The 18,195-nt window shown below is 40.4% G+C and overlaps 1 protein-coding gene across 2 annotated transcripts in view; it reads right to left on the reverse strand.

The window, feature by feature from the left end:
- Positions 1-17,582, reverse strand: part of LOC122543870 (chloride intracellular channel protein 5-like) — a 118,323-nt gene extending 100,741 nt beyond the window's left edge. Inside the window, exons 1-2 of one of the 2 annotated variants that reach the window (XM_043682736.1) lie at positions 17,486-17,582; positions 16,072-16,670 (exon numbers count right to left, since the gene is read on the reverse strand). In XM_043682736.1, the coding sequence (XP_043538671.1) occupies positions 16,072-16,437 (366 nt within the window). In that variant the 5' untranslated portion in view covers positions 16,438-16,670; positions 17,486-17,582. Of the gene's footprint in view, positions 1-16,071; positions 16,815-17,485 lie in introns of those variants that run through there. The other variant, XM_043682729.1, reaches the window with a different exon arrangement.
- Positions 17,583-18,195: the final 613 nt, after the last annotated feature.

The following is an 18,195-nucleotide window of genomic DNA, read 5'->3' on the forward strand; positions in this document are numbered from 1 at the left end:
GGCTTGGTGGAGAAAGAAAACCAAAACAGGAAGGCAATTCACTCTGACCATCACTTACGTGAATCCTGCCATTGCCAGCTTTGGATGTGCCCCACCAGACGCATGTCGAGGTCAGTGTTAGTTAAACCCAGCACATTAGCTGGGTTCCAGTCACCACTTCCTCGTGTGGTGATCAGGACACTCGGCCTTGTCCTTTTCTCTTCTCTGGCATTTTTGTTTTACTTTTTTGGATAAGAAACAATGTGTTATTCCTTAGCTCCGCTTTGGCACATTTTAATGGTGCAATATATAACTTTTAGTATTTCGATTGTTTTCAAAAGCAAGGGATATGGATATGGGTTAGTGCAATGGATGATTCTTTTTAAAAGGAAAGAATCAAAATAATTCTGGAACAGTGACCTAAATGTGCCAATTCCAAGATGTGATTTCAATTTAGGTCTTAGTAGAATCTCTATAGGAATGTTAATGGAATAAGATGTTTATGCTTTTAGGTTTATGACAGGTGATGCTAACACATTAAGCCCTTACAGGCAGACCCAGGTTGCGAAAGGGTTCTGTTCTGGAGTATACTTGCAAGTCGATTTGTACGCAAGTTGGAACACAATGCAGAACAACATTAAGGAATCACTTGTAAGCACCCGAAACATTCATTTGTTGGATCTTTAAAATTACACCCTTACAGGAGATTGCATTCATAAGTATGAGAGTATGTAACTCAGACAGACAATCACAAAATAGGGTCCCCCTGTGGTTTTGTTTTCTGAAATTAACTGAAAACAGCAGAATTTTAGTTGAGAAGATCAAGAGTTGAATTCAGAAAGAAGTTTTCTTTAAGTTTTATCAGATGAAAACTTCTGTCGTGCTTTCTTATGATCTGTAAAGCTAGTTGAAGCCAGCTATGATTAGATTTTGAAATTTGGGCAATCAACACAATATAGCGACAGGCAGTGTTCTTACTGTACCTGATTTGAAAATATGTTATCTAACAAACTGTAATGCAAACAGTTTCTCTGTAACTTCACTCAAGAGGATCACAACAAGTCCAGTCACTGGTACAACGTAACTCAGCATATTAAGTATCATAGTCATATATCTTTAACGCACAGAAAGAGTATCTTCCACCAAACACATCTGCACCAGTCATTAAACATCTATCTATTCTAATCCCATTTGCAGCTTGTGGCCTGTAACCTTGTTTGCTGTGTTGTTTGAAATATTCATCTAAATAATCCTCAAATGTCTTGAGGGCTCCTGCCTCTACCACCCTTTCAAGCAATTAGTTCCAGATATTCATAACCCTCTGGGTGAAAAATATTTCCTCAATTCTTCTGAACTTCCTGCTCCTTATCCTAAAACTGTATTCCCCGTTCCTGACTCCTTTACTAGGAGAAAAGGGGCTGCTTATCTATACTGTCTATGCTATTCAGAAGTTTGTACACCTCAATCAAATGCTATCTTCATCCTTCTCTGCTCAGAGAAACTACCCCAGCCCATCTAGTTTCTCTTCGCAGCTGAATCACTCCAGCTCATTTCTGACATCACCCCTGGATAACTTAGCTCTCGTTTAATATTATTTTCCACTTGTTCTGGACCATCTCTCTATTAAAGCACCTTAAACATGTGAATTAGTCCTCTCCTTAATTTTCTAAAATGAAATAATATAAATTTGCTCATTCTGGTTGCTAACAAAAAATGTTGGAGGAGTGCGGAGAAAAACAACACTACAACATAGCATTCAACTATTTGCATTCCAGCCCCTTGAGTTAAAGATAATTTTCCATCAGCCTTTTAAATTATATTTTTGTACCACCCCCAGCCTTTAACAGTTCCTATACTTGAGTTCTAAAGATTTTCTTCCACAATTCATCCAGGGTCGCCTCCCTACACCTTCCTGACTTGCTGTCCTCCTTTAAGACAGTCCTTAAAAACTACCAATCTGACCCAATATCTCATTATCAGTCTTGGTATGATACTTATAAGATTGTCTTGTGAAGCTTCTTGGAATATTTCAATATGTTAAAAAAGAGCACTACATGATTATACGCTGTTCTTATTAAGGCACTGAATGATTTAATTGGAAAATTTAAGCCTAGATTTCAACATGATTAGTAATACATTATTCCCAAAATAAAATGCTTTTGTTGTATGCAGATCTCACATTTTACTTCATAATATTTAAAAGTGGAGCTTTACACAAACGCATAACATATTACAAACCTGGATTAGTCCTTGATCTTCAAGATATGAAGAATTGTTTCACTGAAACCTCATTCGACAGAAATCAATTTTGTGCCAAAAGAAGAAAATATTAAGATGGTTGGTCAAAGAATTAGGTTCTAATGGAACAAGAGGGATAGGGCAGGAGGGAGATTTATGTAGAGTATTCCACAACACAACATCTAGATAATCAAAGTAAATAATTTTGTTTGAATAATTAGCCTGATTATGGTGAATCAAACAGCTTCAGATTTTCTTTTTCCAATTAAAAAATAATCAAGAAGTTTCACATTCACCATTGCACACATTGGCACTTACAGTATCACACGATTTACAACCTATAAACCACATCCACCTGTTGGAGTTTGGCCCAGTATATCTGTGTAATGCATCATCCACCCTGTGGGAATAATCTTAATGTCTTATCACCAATCTCTCCCTGTGTAACCACAGCAAGCATCTCTATATAATTAAAGTGAACACTGCACTACTAAGGGATACACAAAATAACCTCAGTAAAAATAAATCATTAACCTGTGTGTTCCAGATAGGCTCTTGCAGTACTTTTTAAAAATGCAGATACTCTATCTGTATGAAAACAGATTGCATTTCAAACTAATCGATTACATTTGAAATATATCGCTCAATGTGTTTACATGAAATGATAAAGAACTCTTTAAAAGTACAGGCTTTTTACTTCCCATCTTCCCCAGCCACCAATCTTGGCAAAGCTTGGCAGATGAAACAACCCCCAATTTTGTTCAATGTCGTGCTTAGCTAACTGGAATGTTGCACCATTTTTCTGAGGAAATATCTTGGCTATTCCATAAGACTATACACAGTGAGATTAGAAATTTATTGTTAACTACTGAGATTTTACTGAAGTGAACAAGAAAACAGTGTCTTGGTTAGAGAACAGCATAATAGAAGCTCCTGAGCAGACCAACAGTGATTTCATCCTTATGAGGAATGCTATTCCATGAAGCAATTTACAATGATCAGTCATGCCATTAAATAAGATACAATTCATAAAATAACTTAATTGAATGAGGATACCAAAACAATATATTGTTCACAGGGTATATGTAGATTAAACTCTTTAACGATTAAAATGAACAGGCTGGATACCTTTGTAAAGAATATTTTGATGGGTGGATATACTTGTTATAGGCCACAATAAATATACCATTTGAGCTGCACCAGGCATGTTTCAAGGTAAACAGGCAATTCATAGATAAGAATTAGCACAAGTTCAAATCCAAATTAAAATTAACGTGTCAATCTTAGCTCTTTGGACAATTTGTGAACAAAGTATGTTCTGAGCTTGCAATCTAAAACTGAACTTTGCTATCCATTTTTCTCAAATTCTGACCTCAATTGTTAATTTTGAAGGCTGTTTTAGGAACTGTACAAAGTACAAACTAATTAAACTTTGTCTATGTGGAGCTGATTGTGTATTACTACACAGAGTTTGCAGCTCAGGGCACGGAAATCTGAAACACACATGGGTCTAATTCAGAAAAAATAATTGTGTCATTATTTAATGCAAGCCATTATTTTCATCTGTTCTGATGTTAAATTTCCCCTTGGTTTTCCCCCTTCCTGTCTTGTCCGATCCCCTGTCACAAAGGTGGCATATCTCTGAATTAACAGTCCTCTGTTGCCTGAGAGAAAGGCAGCAGTGGAAATTACAGTGGAACAAAACAAAAATCAGTAAACATCCCTTTCAAACAAATGGGGAGAAGTATGTCACCCAAAGGTATTAAATATAGAACTGTCCTAAACACCTCTAGCCTTATACAATAGATCATCCATGTGATCACAGAGTCAAGGGATGTTCTGTTTGATAATTACAACATTGCACAGAGTAATCCTCCTCTTGTGGTCTACCATGTGGACTGAAAATAGAGAGTAATTTTTAATAATGCCATCTTGGGATGGCCTAATGGTATAGTTCACCCACCCAAAGTGGAATATTCAACATTCATCCCATTAACTTAGAAGAACAAAACTTGGGCAAATTTCCAATCATCATTAAACGTTATACCAAAGAACCACAGATGCTCTTCAAAGATACTGCCAGACCAGCTGAGCTTTTCCAGAAATTTCTGCTTTTACTTCCAATCATCATTAATCCCCAAATAATCACGCAAGTGGCAAGGCTGAAAGTTACTTTGATTGGTTCCAAGTCCCATAACAATTTATCTGCACAGTGAACACAATAATTCTGCCAATCTGTCTCTCAGTCTATCTCTTTGTAAGAAAAGGAGTTGCGAGGGAATGTATGTATTGGTTAACGACCAGAATTTATGACCCCATCCATAACTGCCCTCAAAAAGGTGGCAGCGAGCTGCCTTTTTGAAATGCTGCAGTCCTTCGTGTATAAGGATACCCAAACTGCTGCTGAGGTGGGAGTTCCAGAATTTTGATCGAATGACAATAAAAGGAATGGCAATATAGTTGCCAGTCAGGATGGCGTGGGGCTTGGAAAGGAACTTGAAGTATGATGTTCCCATGCATCGACCACACTTATCCTTCCTGGTACTCGAAGGTTGAGGGCTGGAAGATGCAGTCAAAGAAGACTTGAAAATAACTGCAGTGCATCCTATAGATCATACAATGGTAGCAGTGTGTATTGCAACAAAGGGAGTGAGTGCTGAAGTGGTGGATTTGGTACCAATCAAGTAGGCAGCTTTGCCTGGATAATGTTCATGTTTAAGTGTTATTGGAACAGCACTCAACCAAGTGGGGAGTTTTTCATCACATTCCTATTTATGTCTTGTAAATGCTGGACAGGCATTGGGGAGACAGAAGGCAACTTAGTCACCACAGAATTCTGAGCCTGTGACGTGCACTTGTCATATGTATATGATTGGTCTTGTTCTGTTTCTGGTCAATGGTAACCCCCAGGATATTACTGGGAAATTCAATGATGATGATGGTGCTATTGACATAGAAGTAGTGTTAGGAAACAGATAGAGGAAAGCCCCAGTGCAAAAGGCAAAGAGATTGTTAATAGTGATAAAAAAGAAAGAAGTTGTAAAATGGATGCAAATTAAAGGAGTGAAAGATAGAGACTGAGTCCCTTATAGGAGGAGCAAAGTGAACAAGACACAAATAAGACAAGGTTGTGTGGGTGGGAGTCATGTGTGTGTGCACCCAGACCAGAATGAAAGAAGGAGTTGAATGGCCCTTGCAGAATCCAAGTTGAGTATCAATGAACAGATTATTTGTTTGCAAATGCCACTTGATAGCCCTGACAACACCCTTCCATTGTTGATGATCTAGAGTTAGTAATTGGGTTAGTAATTGGCTAGGTTGGATCTGCCCTGCTTTTTTCTGACCAGGGCAACTTTTCACATTGCTGGGTAAATGCCAATATTGAACTGTACTGAAACAAATTAGCTAGCTGCCTGATGTAAGAACTATGTCTTTTTATTTTTGTGTCTTTAAATCTATGGACTGTAAGAAGAACTAGTAATGGATGTATAATTTCATAGCAAGGAATTTGATATCTATTGTGAACTCTGTTTTGTGGCTATAGGTTCCTACAACGTGTGGATAATCAGCCAAGGAGTTGTTCACAAATGAAGATGATTGGCTGTCAGCTAACTGAGCATGCTGGAACTGGAAACAACTTATAAAGACACAGACACAGAGAGAAAAAGACACAGAAGGACATGATGTTCTCTGCAGTAAAACATACATGGTTTAAACTTGAAAAAAAAAGTTACCTTTCCCATAGCATTTGCCGTGAGCTGAGACTGTTTAATTGATAAATTCTTTTTCAAGTGAATCAGTCACTCTATGCTCCCTACAAATTAGTAGAAGCTTGGGGAAGAAAGACATCAGAACACCAGGGACCTGGCTAGTGAAAGAATGATTATCTCAAAATCAAAATCAGGAAGAAAATACAACTGAACTGACTTTCCATTTTTTTTCCTACCTCCATTAATAATCTATCTTTCCTGTATGTAAGTTTGCTCGCTGAGCTGGAAGGTTTGTTTTCAGACGTTTCAAACAAACCATTCCAGCTCAGTGAGCAAAATTACATCCAGAACCCCAACCTGAGCTACAAATCTTCTCAAAACTCACTATCTATCTTCCCGACTTATTTGTATGTATGGGTGTAAGGCGGATTGGAGTTTTAGTTCGTAGTGTTGTATGCCAATGATTGACATGTTTATTTGTAGCTAAAGTCAAAAGAATATTTACAATAAATAATAATTCTGATTTAGTACAGAAACCTATCTGTGCTTTCTATTAACCATAGTCTGAAAGTCAGGTAAATTGGGGTATTGTGCGTACCTTGAAGAAACAACTTTAACATTTGGTTCAACTTACGTAATAGCAGGGCTAAATTTATAGCATGCTAGCCCCCTCAGTGCTAACACCAGAGCACATTATCAATACTGTAACTGGAACACTGTCGGGGCCATAGTTTTTACAGTATCCAGTGCCTTCTACCATTTTTTGATATTGTGTGGACTGAATTGAACTGGTTGAAGACTAGCATCTGTCAGGAAGTGGACTCCAAAAGGAAATGAGATGGATCATCTACTTGGTTTTTCTAACTGAAGATGAATGCAAACACTTTCTAACTTCATTTTTTGCAGAGATATGCTACCTCCCCACTTCCCTCTACTTACCGCTCCCAGAATGTGGAGGATGGGGATATTTTGGTGCCTTCTCTTTCTTTGTTATATAACTCTGATCTGTTGGTTGGCATCACCTAGCCCAGTCGATTGAATGCTGCTTCTGTTGTCTGGCTTGCAAGTAAGCCTTGTGTTGTTGCTTCAGTAAGACATATTATTTTAACTATGCATGGTGCTGTTCCTGGCACGCCCAACCATACTCTTTATTCAACAAGGATTGATCTCCTGGTTTGATGTTAATGGTACAGTGGGGAAATGCCAGCTCATGAGATTACTGATTGCAGTTAAATACAATTCTGCTACTGCTGATGGGCAAAAAGCTTCATCGATTTTCATTTTTGATCAGCTCGATCTACTCAAAGTCTACCACATTTAGTACAGTGATACTGCCGCTAATTGTGCTACACAACATGATGCAAGGGATTCTCAATATAAACACAGATGTTGACCTTCACAATGACCATGCAGTAATTACCCTTACCAATACAATCATGAACTGATTTATCAACAAATGGTAGTTTAGGGATGATAAGTTCAGGTAAGTTTTTCCCTCAACAACTACAATGTAATAACATATTAAAATTTACACAACACCAGGTTATAGTCCAACAGGTTTAATTGGAAGCACTAACTTTTGGAGCACCGCTCCTTCATCAGGTGGTGGTCCACAAGGTGCAGCGCTCTGAAAGCTAGTGCTTCCACGCAGACTGTCGCCTGATGCTGGATTCGAACCTGGTGCTGTGAGGTAGCAGTGCTAACCATTGAGCCATGGTGCCACCCCCATGGAGCCACTGTGTTGCTCTCACTAAGTCCCCCTATATTCTGTGCCCTTGTGCCCTTCAGTGCTCCTTTCGAGTGATCTTCAACATGGAAAAATTCAAATTCATCAGCTGTGTTTTTACAGTGTGTAAGGAGGATGTGTAAGACAGCAATAGGTAGTATCTACAGGAAGGTTCTTTGCTCATGCTGACCTGATGCCATGAGTTTTCATGAGATCCAGCGTCAATGTTGAGGACTCTCGGGGCAGCTCTTTGTCAATTGTATACCAATGTCTTCCCAGTAGGTCAGGACTTACCCTTGGATGGTGATAATAGTGTCTGCAGCATTGTCTGTCAATTATGGTTCTTCAAGCTTGACTTATGACTGTCAGGCAGGACAGCTTTTCCAACTTTTGCACAAGCCTCAGATATCAGTAATGTGCCGTTTGCAGGACTGACAGGGTTGAGTTTACCATAGACATTTCCAGTGCCTAGATCATACTCTGTGATCCATGGGTCTCTTTCAATTTTATCATGGTTTGATACATCAGAGTGGTTGCTAGGCCACTTCAGAGGGCAGTTGAGAGTCAACCACAATGCTCTGGGCCTGGAGTTACACATCAGACAGACCAGGCAAGAATGGCAGATTTCCTTCCCAAAAGGGCATTAGTGAACCAGATAAGAATGAACAATGCTTAATATGTAAACTAGCTTTTAATTCCAGATTTTATTGAATTCAAATTTCAGCTTCTGCCATGGTGGGATCTGAAACCCTGTCACAAGAATATTAGCCTAAGTTACTAGTCGAGTAAGATTACTATGATGCCACCATCTCCTTATGTGACACAGTTTTACGCATGACATTAAAGGGGTATTTTTTAATTAAATTGCAGGTTACCATCCTTGGGCAAAAAGTGCACTTCCCCCTCATTATTTTCAACATATTAACAATAGTGAATCATAATCCAGAATCCAGACAGGTGGTGATCTACAATTGTTTTTTCAAAATTACACTGATTTCATTGATAGAGCTTTTAAGAAAACACAGCTTAGGGTGAAAGAGATCTGGGAAAACAAGTATTCCCACTTTCAAGAAATACAATGCATCCATAAAACGGTATTGTTGGAAATTTATAATCAGCATCTTGGGCAAAATAACTTGTCTCGAACGTTAATACAGATGCTAATTCTACTTGGCACTTCTACAGAATCTGTCCAAATTCAGTGCTCTAACACCCCTCCTGAAAAAGATCATCCTCAACCACTATCTTCACTAACTACTATCTCATCTCAAATCTTTATCACACAAAGATATATTCGTTCACAATAATGTGCTCATTTCATCTACCCCTCCCATTTTAATTAACTTCAACAGATTCAGAACACAAAGTTCTCCAACTATAATTATTCATTATTAATCCTCTACCTCTCTGTAGCCTTCAATTCCTGAAGAAGGGCTTATGCCCGAAACGTCGATTCTCCTGTTCCTTGGATGCTGCCTGACCTGCTGCGCTTTTCCAGCAACACATTTTCAGCTCTAATCTCCAGCATCTGCAGTCCTCACTTTCTCCTCGTAGCCTTCAATTACACATGTTCCGCCTACACATATACCCCTTTCTTCAACTCTATGGGACATCTCTTGATTTATTCCAGTGTTAATTATTTGATCCTAATCAGGGCATCCCTCGCATTCTTTTTCCCCTCTACTATCACGGGATTCCCTTTAAAGGCATCCTCATCTGCCTGCTTTGCCTTGGCCACACCATATTGAAACACCTAGTAAAGCACCCACATGCATGCTAACATATAACCTCCCAGCTCTGCCTTACTTGCAGACTGCTTTTTCATTAGCCAGAAACAAAAAGAGAAAGTGTTGCAGAAACTCATCTGATGAAAGTTCACTGGACTCAAAATATTAACTGATTTTCTCTCTACAGATTCTGCCTAAGCTACTGAGGTTCTCCAGATATTTCTGTTTCAGATTTCCAGAAGTTCTTTATTTTTAATTTTTATCTTCATTACTCAGTCTTGAATAAGTAACACTTTTCTCTAACATTGAGACGACTGAATCTATTGTTGCTAGCTACCGAGCTGAAACTCTGATTCCCACCAAAGCCATTTCGGCTGTACAGAAGCAGAACCAGGTGATTCACAATCTCCATGTTGGTAGGATGAATTTCAGCTCCTACTGTTCCAATTTACTGTAAACTATCCTCTCCAACGTCACCTGCCTGTTGTTCTTAAGCCACTGAGGTACTTATTTCAGAGCTTCATTACCATTGGATGCAATCAGTCCAAATGTTCTTTATCTTACTGCCCTCCACTGCACGTTCATTTACACAAATAACAGCGATTGTATGCTATTCTGCTTGCTACACCAGTTCCCTTCTATTTCTTTACCTCCCTCTCCTCTAAAACTCTAACCACTTTACTAAGTTTTGATTACTTTTCCTAACCTCTTCTTAGGTCCCTTATCTTTATAATTCAATACCTTGGGATAATTTTCCACATTGAGTGCCAATTCTTAATGACTTTACCATCTAAATCATCTGAAAAAAAGCATTGGGAGACTAATCAACTTTCCAGACAAATAAATAGACATAAAAATATCGCTAATAATGAAAATGCCAAGCAAAGTTCATAGTTTCTGTCAAATAAACATGTAAAATATTAGCAAAAGTTTATATTCAAAAATATAAAGCATCTTCAATGATGCAAAGTAATCTCAGCACCCAGTACAGGAGACCTGAGCTTTTGGAATATATTCTTATTTACCTAACCCACAGGTTTCACACAACCTTTTCTGTTTCTCCTGCTGCTTAATATCCAGAAAAGACTTAAAAGACATCTTCCTGCATGTACAAATGTTCTATAGAATGGAGGTGTTGTTCTATAGAGTGGAAGAGGAATAAAAATCAGATAGAACAGAAGCTTCCAAATTTTTTTGCCATATTATAACTTTGGCTGTATTATCATCCAGTTCTATGTACAGTGAACCTGTGGAATTCTCTACCACAGAAAGCTGTTGGGGCCAGTTCATTAGATATATTCAAGAGGGAGCTGGTTGTGGCCCTTATGGATAAAGGCATCAAGGGGAATAGTGAGAAAGTGGGAGTGAGATACCGAAATTGCATGATCAACCATGATCATATTGCATGGTGGTGCAGGCTGGAAGGGCCGAATAGCCTATTCCTGCACCAATTTCTATGCTTCTACAACATTTACTTATGCAAACATCAGGCTAACAGACATTGGATGTACTATATTATAAAAATGCTGAAAGAAAATCCCTTTTAAGTATGCAACAGTATTAGTTTATCTGGGCTTTGTACAACAGAACTCTCAGCTCACATGGACGAGTGTAAACACAACAAACTAGTGTTAAAACGGATGTCAATCATCCACCATCTCCAGCAAGATATCATCACACACAACTTCCCCTCACCATCACTGTCAACATTCCACAAGGACCGCTCCCTCTGCAACACCATGGTCTACTTCAAGATTACTCCTAACACTTTCTCATGCAATTACAGAAGGTCTAACATTGACTTTTAAATCTTTCCCCTCTCACTTAAATCTATGCCGTCTAGCTTTGGACTCCCCTACCCTGGCGAAAAAGTTCAGCTCCTGAACTTATTATAGCCTTGGTTCAAATATGGACAAAAGAGCTAAATTCCAGACATGAGGTCTGGGGCGGCACGGTGGCACAGTGGTTAGCACTGTTGCCTCACAGCGCCAGAGACCCGGGTTCAATTCCCGCCTCAGGCGACTGACTGTGTGGAGTTTGCATGTTCTCCCCGCGTCTGCGTGGGTTTCCTCCGGGTGCTCCGGTTTCCTCCCACAGTCCAAAGATGTGCAGGGTCAGGTGAATTGGCCATGCTAAATTGCCCGTAGTGTTAGGTAAGGGGTAAATGTAGGGGTATGGGTGGGTTGCGCTTCGGCGGGTCAGTGTGGACTTGTTGGGCAGAAGGGCCTGTTTCCACATTGCAATGTAATCTAAAAAAAAAAATCTAATCTAAAAAGATTTACAAGGATGTTGCCAGGATTGGAGGATCTGAGCTCCAGGGAGGGGCTGAACAGGGCTGTTTTCCCTGGAGCGTCGGAGGCTGAGGGGTAACCTTATAGAGGTTTACAAAATTATGAGGGGCATGGATAGGATAAATAGACAAAATCTTTTCCCTGGGGTCGGGGAGTCCAGAACTAGAGGGAATTGGTTTAGGGTGAAAGGGGAAAGACATAAAAGAGATCTAAGGGGCAACTTTTTCACGCAGAGGGTGGTATGTGTATGGAATGGGTTGCCAGAGGATGTGGTGCACGCTGATACAATTGCAACATTTAAGAGGCATTTGGATGGGTATATGAATAGGAAGGGTTTGGAGGGATATGGGCCGGGTGCTGGCAGGTGGGACTAGATTGGGTCGGGATGTCTGGTCAGCGTGGACGGGTTGGACCGAAGGGTATATTTCCATGCTGTACATCTCTATGACTCTATATCGGCAAGTCCCAAAGGCAGACTGGTGACCATTTTGCTGAACATCTCTGCTTAGTCCATAAGAGTGACCCCAACTTTTGTGATGATGCTGTTCCTTGGACAAGGTTAGGTTGTCCTTGTTTTTTTTTCTCCCAGAGTGGTCGTAAAGACAGGGGTTCCATTTGTCTGCATTTATCTATTTGAAAAAGCTTTTAAGTTTAAAAAAAAACTTGAGCAATGAAAGGGGAGTGGCCAGTTCTCCCATCTCAGCTTTTCTCTGGTTTGTTTTGGTTTTAGCAGTCTGGCTGTTTAAAGCTGCTGGTTGTTGTTAGCTGAGAATCCAAAAGAAACAGCTACATGGATGAAGGTGTTCCATGCTGAATCTCTCTGCCATCTCTCTCTCCTGTAAGACCTTTGATTTTATCTTTTTTAACGAGGGGTGTTTATGGGGATTGTTGCAGGAATTTGGAACAGCAACATTAAGTCGGATAGGTTAAGTTATTTTGTAATCTGTTTACTTTTGTTTGTGTTTAATTCGGTACTCCATGAATAAATTCTATTTTGTTTAAAACAAACTGAGGTGTTTTAGACCAGCTGCATTACTCATGGAATATCCACTTACACCTACTCAAAATAGCCAGACAAGTTAGGGTCTGGGCTACCTTCTTGAAATGTTTTGAGGGGGTCTGACCTAGTCCATAACACCTGCCAGTTGCTCAATTACTGGTTAGGCCACTTTTGGAATAATGTGTTCAATCCTGGTCTCCCTGCTTGAGGAAAGATATTGTTTAACTTGAAAAGGTTCAGAACAGACTTACAGGAATGTTGCTGGAGTTGGAGGGTTTGAACTATATGGAGAAGCAGAATAGGCTATTTTCTCTGCAGCATCTGAGGTTGAGGGGTGGCCTTATAGATGTTCATAAAATCATGAGGGGCATGGATAGGGTAAAGAGCCAAGGTCTTTTTCGCCAGGGTAGGGGAGTCCAAAGCTAGAGGGCATAGATTTAAGTGAGAGGGGAAAGATTTAAAAGTGACCCAATGGGCAACCTTTTCACACAGACTGCCGCGCATGTATGGAATATGCTGCCAGACGAAGTGTTGGAGACTGGTATAATTACAATATTTAAACGGCATCTGGATGAGTATATGAATAAGAAGGGTTTAGAGGGATATGGGCCAAATGGGACTAGATTAATTTAGGATATCTGGTCGGTAAGGACAACTTGGTGTACAAGGTGTACAGCCTCTATGACTCTCCGAATGGCCTTACTTCCACTCCTATGTCTTATGGTCTTATGGTCTTAAGGGTTTAGAGGGATATGGGCCAAATGTGGGCAAATGGGACTAGATTAATTTAGGATATCTGGTCGGTAAGGACAACTTGGTGTACAAGGTGTACAGCCTCTATGACTCTACAGACTGGCCAGGAAAAGTATTATATGGTTTAGGAGAAAAGGATGAAAGCCATGTTCCAGTAAATATGGGAAATGGACTGTTGAGACTCAGGCAGAAAGCAAAATGCTCTTCAAAATAAAAAGCATGTTTTAAGTTAATTCTTAGCAGCCTCAGTCAGCTGGTTAATGAATAGAAAGCATTTTCCTAAGTGGAATGCAAATTCACCTAAATCACAGTCCTGGAACCATTTAGTGAGTTCAAGCAAAATATTGCAGATGCTGGAAATCCAAAACAAAAAAAAACAGAAAATGCTGGAAACACTGAATATGTCAGACCCAACATGTATAGAGAGAAGTGACAACATATCAGTAGAATCTACCTTCAGGTGTAAAGTTACATTCACATGAAAAATCAAATCTTCATAATAAGTTAAGCAGTTAAAAATAAGTCTCAGCAAATTACAATTTGTTTTGGCAGGTGCACTTTGGGTTGTTTCCTTAAAATTGCAGTAAAATAAATTTATTTTTGTAAAGAAGTACAAAACCAAATACCATGGGAAAACTATTAGAGGTCTCTGAAATGAGTAACATTCAGAGAACTTGAAGAGCAATGGCAATGACTGAATAATACAGAGCAGAGGAAATTGGACGTGGTTTGTTTGAATTTATATTGGAGATATCCCAGGGTTGTCTCATTGCTATGAGGCAAATTGCAGGAAATTTATTTTTGGTTGGTTTGTCTGTGTGATTTCTCACCAAATGGGGAGTTGTAGCTGGAGCCTGGAAATAGCTTTCAGATAAACAGATAAACCTGTTAGCATGTGGACATGTCGCAAAGAGCTCAGATACCAAATGTCAAATTTTGCAAGAATTGAGCAAGAAAACAGCAAAGATCATGCTTGAACTACGGTATCCACCAATGTAAGGTACTGGAAGAGAGTTGGAAGGTCGTCTAGCAAATGCTGATGGAAGAGCTCCATTAAATCTCATACATCATTGAACAGGAGGAAGACTGAACAGAATTCCCTGAGGTCTGTGGCACACATTGGTTTGGGGCCAGAAATGAATGAACTCTCTAAATCATGAAAGTATAGGGGAATATTTTGGGTTTAAATAACAGACCACCATGTACCCTGGCCAATATCTGTTGCGAGCTTGCTACACTGCTCCAGCCAAGCTCTGCACAAGCTGGAAGAACAACACATCATTTTTTCACTTGGGAAGCCTGCAACCTTCTGGATTCAATATTGAGTTCAAAAATTTTAAGGTCTGAGCACCTTCTCCTATGTCCTTACCCCAATTCCCACACACCAGGCCGTGTCATCACATGGGTTGCTACCACAAACTACCCATTATCAGCCACTTATGGTTCCAAGTGGCAGCTATTAATTCTCCCAGGCTGACCTTAATTCAGTCTTTGTCTGCCCAACTATTTTTCTATCTGCTGACAAGGGTAGTGCTGTTGTTGTCCTCAATATTGTTGAGGCTGAGCACCATCTCTCAGATACCTCCTCCTAACTCCCCCTTGAACATGACCCCACCATGAAACACCACGCCACTGCATCCACAACAGTCACTAACCTCATTTCATGCTGTGATCTCCCCTCCACCATTGCATCCAAGCTCAGTCTCCCAACCCTGCACAGCTCGCTTCTACTTCCTTTCCAAAATCCACAAACAGGACTGACCAGGCAGTCCCAACATTTCTGCCTGCTCCTGTGCAACTGAATTCATCTCTTCCTAGCTTGGCTTGATCTTTTTTCCCCCCTTGTCCAATTTCTTATCACTTACATCCACAATGTCTATGATGCTTTACCTCAGTTTCAGAATTTCCAGTTCGCAGGCTCCAGCCGCCTCCTCTTTACAATGGGCCTACAATCGTTTTACACATTCATCTCACATCAGGACGGTCTCAGGGCTCACCAGTCCTTGTTGGAAAAAAGGGCTGAACCTCCCCATCCAGTACCACCTATCTCTTTCTGGCATATGAAATACATTCCTTGTTCCAGTCCTATTCCAGCTCCCACCCACAACTCTTTTTCCAGTATATCAATGATATCATCAGTGCTGCTTCCCTCTCCACCAAAATTAGAAAAGTTTATCAATTTCTCTTCCACTTTCCACCCTGCATTCACCTCCATCGAAATACGTTCCTGGCGACAATTAAATCCTGGATTAAGCAACGCCTGAATAAATAAAACACAAAACATGTCAACTGTACGCTTCATACAAAAAAACCCTCGTATAAGAAGTGAATTGCTGCAATTGGATTGAACCTCAGAATGTCGGAATTCCATGCATTTTCTGCAAAGTTTGTACTGAACTGTTCCATGCTCGTATGTATAAAATAATTTTTTGAAAGTTAAAAAAAATCGGAATATTTAGGAACTTTCACGTTTCCTGTGAACGTTCAGAGAAACGATCTGGAATTCCGGTGACTTTACTCACCTAGGAATTGTTGCGAAGATGAAAAGCTTTTTCAAAACGAACGCTTCTATTTGTCTGGGAGTTGAGAGTTTATTGAGAGGGTAGGTAGGGGTTGTGCATGTTTACCAGAGCTGCAGGTCCCTTACCTTCACATACAGAGAAATCTCGAAAGGCTGGCCATTGTCACTGCTTTGGCCCGGGCTGCCGTTCAGGTGTCTGCCGTAAGTCTCGGAGCTCTGGCTGTCGCTCTGCACCTCTTCCAGCTCCTCCGGGGTGTCGAAGACCTCTTGGTAAACGCTGCCGTCGGGAGGCTCGCTGTCGCCGGAGGGCTCGCACTGCTGATCGCTGAGATTCCCCTCACTCTCCGAGCTCGAGGCAGCGGAACAGGACGAGGGGGAGCGGGCCACCTCATCGTACTGCACCCCGTCGCCCACCTGCAGGGAAGGGTCGTAAGTCAACTCGAGCTCCATGTCGGGGGCTTCGTAGACGTTTTCTTCCAGGCCGTTCTCCATGGGGTCTTCTCTTCACCCTCTATCCAATGTTGTATTGGCGCGGAAAATCTCGGTTGCTCCTTCAAAGAGGGGGGGCGGGCGGCGAGGGTGAAGGTGAAACCTGTGTGGCGCCAGTGAAGTAGAGAGCCGTGGGGCCAGTGGCTGGTCTGAAAGATCCCACTCGGTATTTGCAGAGGTTCAAGTGCGAGTAGATAAGGAGTGTCGCGGTTGTTATTGGATACGCAGCCCTTTTTCTAAAAACAAAGTCAGAAGTTACAGGTCCGTTCGATACTCGGGCACAAAATACAACAAAAAGAGATAGTCTAACGGTGCAAAGTGTGAAAATAACTTTCACTTTCTGACAGAGAAGGAAGTTTAAAAATGAAATATGTTTCAGAGTGGATCATTAACTACCCTGGTGACTTATAACTGACGAATGGATGCGTTGCTAACTTTCCTACAATACTTTTTAAAAAAAAATTTCACTGCCAATGCACATGGCTTTTAAAAGTTGCTTGTATCTAAATCACAGATGTTTGACAAAGCTTTTGACACCTGTTTTTTACAAAATTCCTTTGAAAATGGAACAACGTAAATAGGCGCTTCCAGAGGCGTTGGTTAAAAGGAAGAGAATGAAAAGCATAGGATAGCAATAAAAAGGAGAGGAAAAGGGGACGTATGAGAAACGACAGGTTGATACTACAGTCGAGGACTGGGCTGAATTCGAAACGTTCCGAAAGGAAGAGATGAGGAAAATAGTGAGAAAGGAAGAGATTGACAGCTAACATAAAATGAACACAACGGAGGCGAAAGGGGCAAGCTTCATATTTTTTTTCCCGAGTGCCATAATGGACCTGAATGGCAACCTTTCCTTTATGATATATTTTAAAAATTGCACAAAGGTGAATATTCTAGTAACAGGAGTAGGCCATTCAACCCCCCAGCCTGCTCTGCCAATCAATGAGATCATTTCAGATCTGTGCCCTAACTTCATATACCTGTTTTTGTCAGATTTAAATTTAACAACTGAACCAGCATCCACTGCCTCTTGTGAAAGAGAGATACATACCTTTACCACTCTTTGTGCATAGAAGTACTTCCTGACATCTCTCCTGAATGGTCTGGCTCTAATTCTTAAACTATGCCCTGAGGTGCTCAAATCCCCAAACAGTGGTAATCATTTATCTATCTTGTCTTTTCCTGTTAATATGTTGAAGACTTTGATTGGATCACCCTCTAACCTAAATTCTCGAGAAAACAGGGCTAATTTAAATAATCTGTTCACAAACCTAATCTCTGAAGTCCAGGTATCACTCTTGTAAACCTGCATATATTCCCTCCAAGACCTGTATATCTTTCTAAGTTGTGATTCCTCAATCTGTTCACAGTACTCAAAGTGGGAGTCTAACCAGAGTTTTGAGTACCTATAGCATAACCTCTGTATTCTTAAACACCAGTCCTCTAGATATAAATGCTAGTATTTTTGTTTGTGACATTTAAAGATCTGAAACCCCATATTTCTTTGCATATCATTTAGAGTCATAGAGATGTACAGCATGGAAACAGACCATTCAGTCCAACCTGTCCATGCTGACCAGATATCCCAACTCAATCTAGTCCCACCTGCCAGCACCCGGCCCATATCCCTCCAAACCCTTCCTATTCATATACCCATCCAAATGCCTCTTAAATGTTGCAATTGAACCAGCCTCCACCACATCCTCTGGCAGCTCATTCCATACACGTACCACCCTCTGCGTGAAAAAGTTGCCCCTTAGG

Source organism: Chiloscyllium plagiosum, chromosome 3, assembly GCF_004010195.1.
Source record: "Chiloscyllium plagiosum isolate BGI_BamShark_2017 chromosome 3, ASM401019v2, whole genome shotgun sequence".
Taxonomy (NCBI): Eukaryota; Metazoa; Chordata; class Chondrichthyes; order Orectolobiformes; family Hemiscylliidae; genus Chiloscyllium; species Chiloscyllium plagiosum.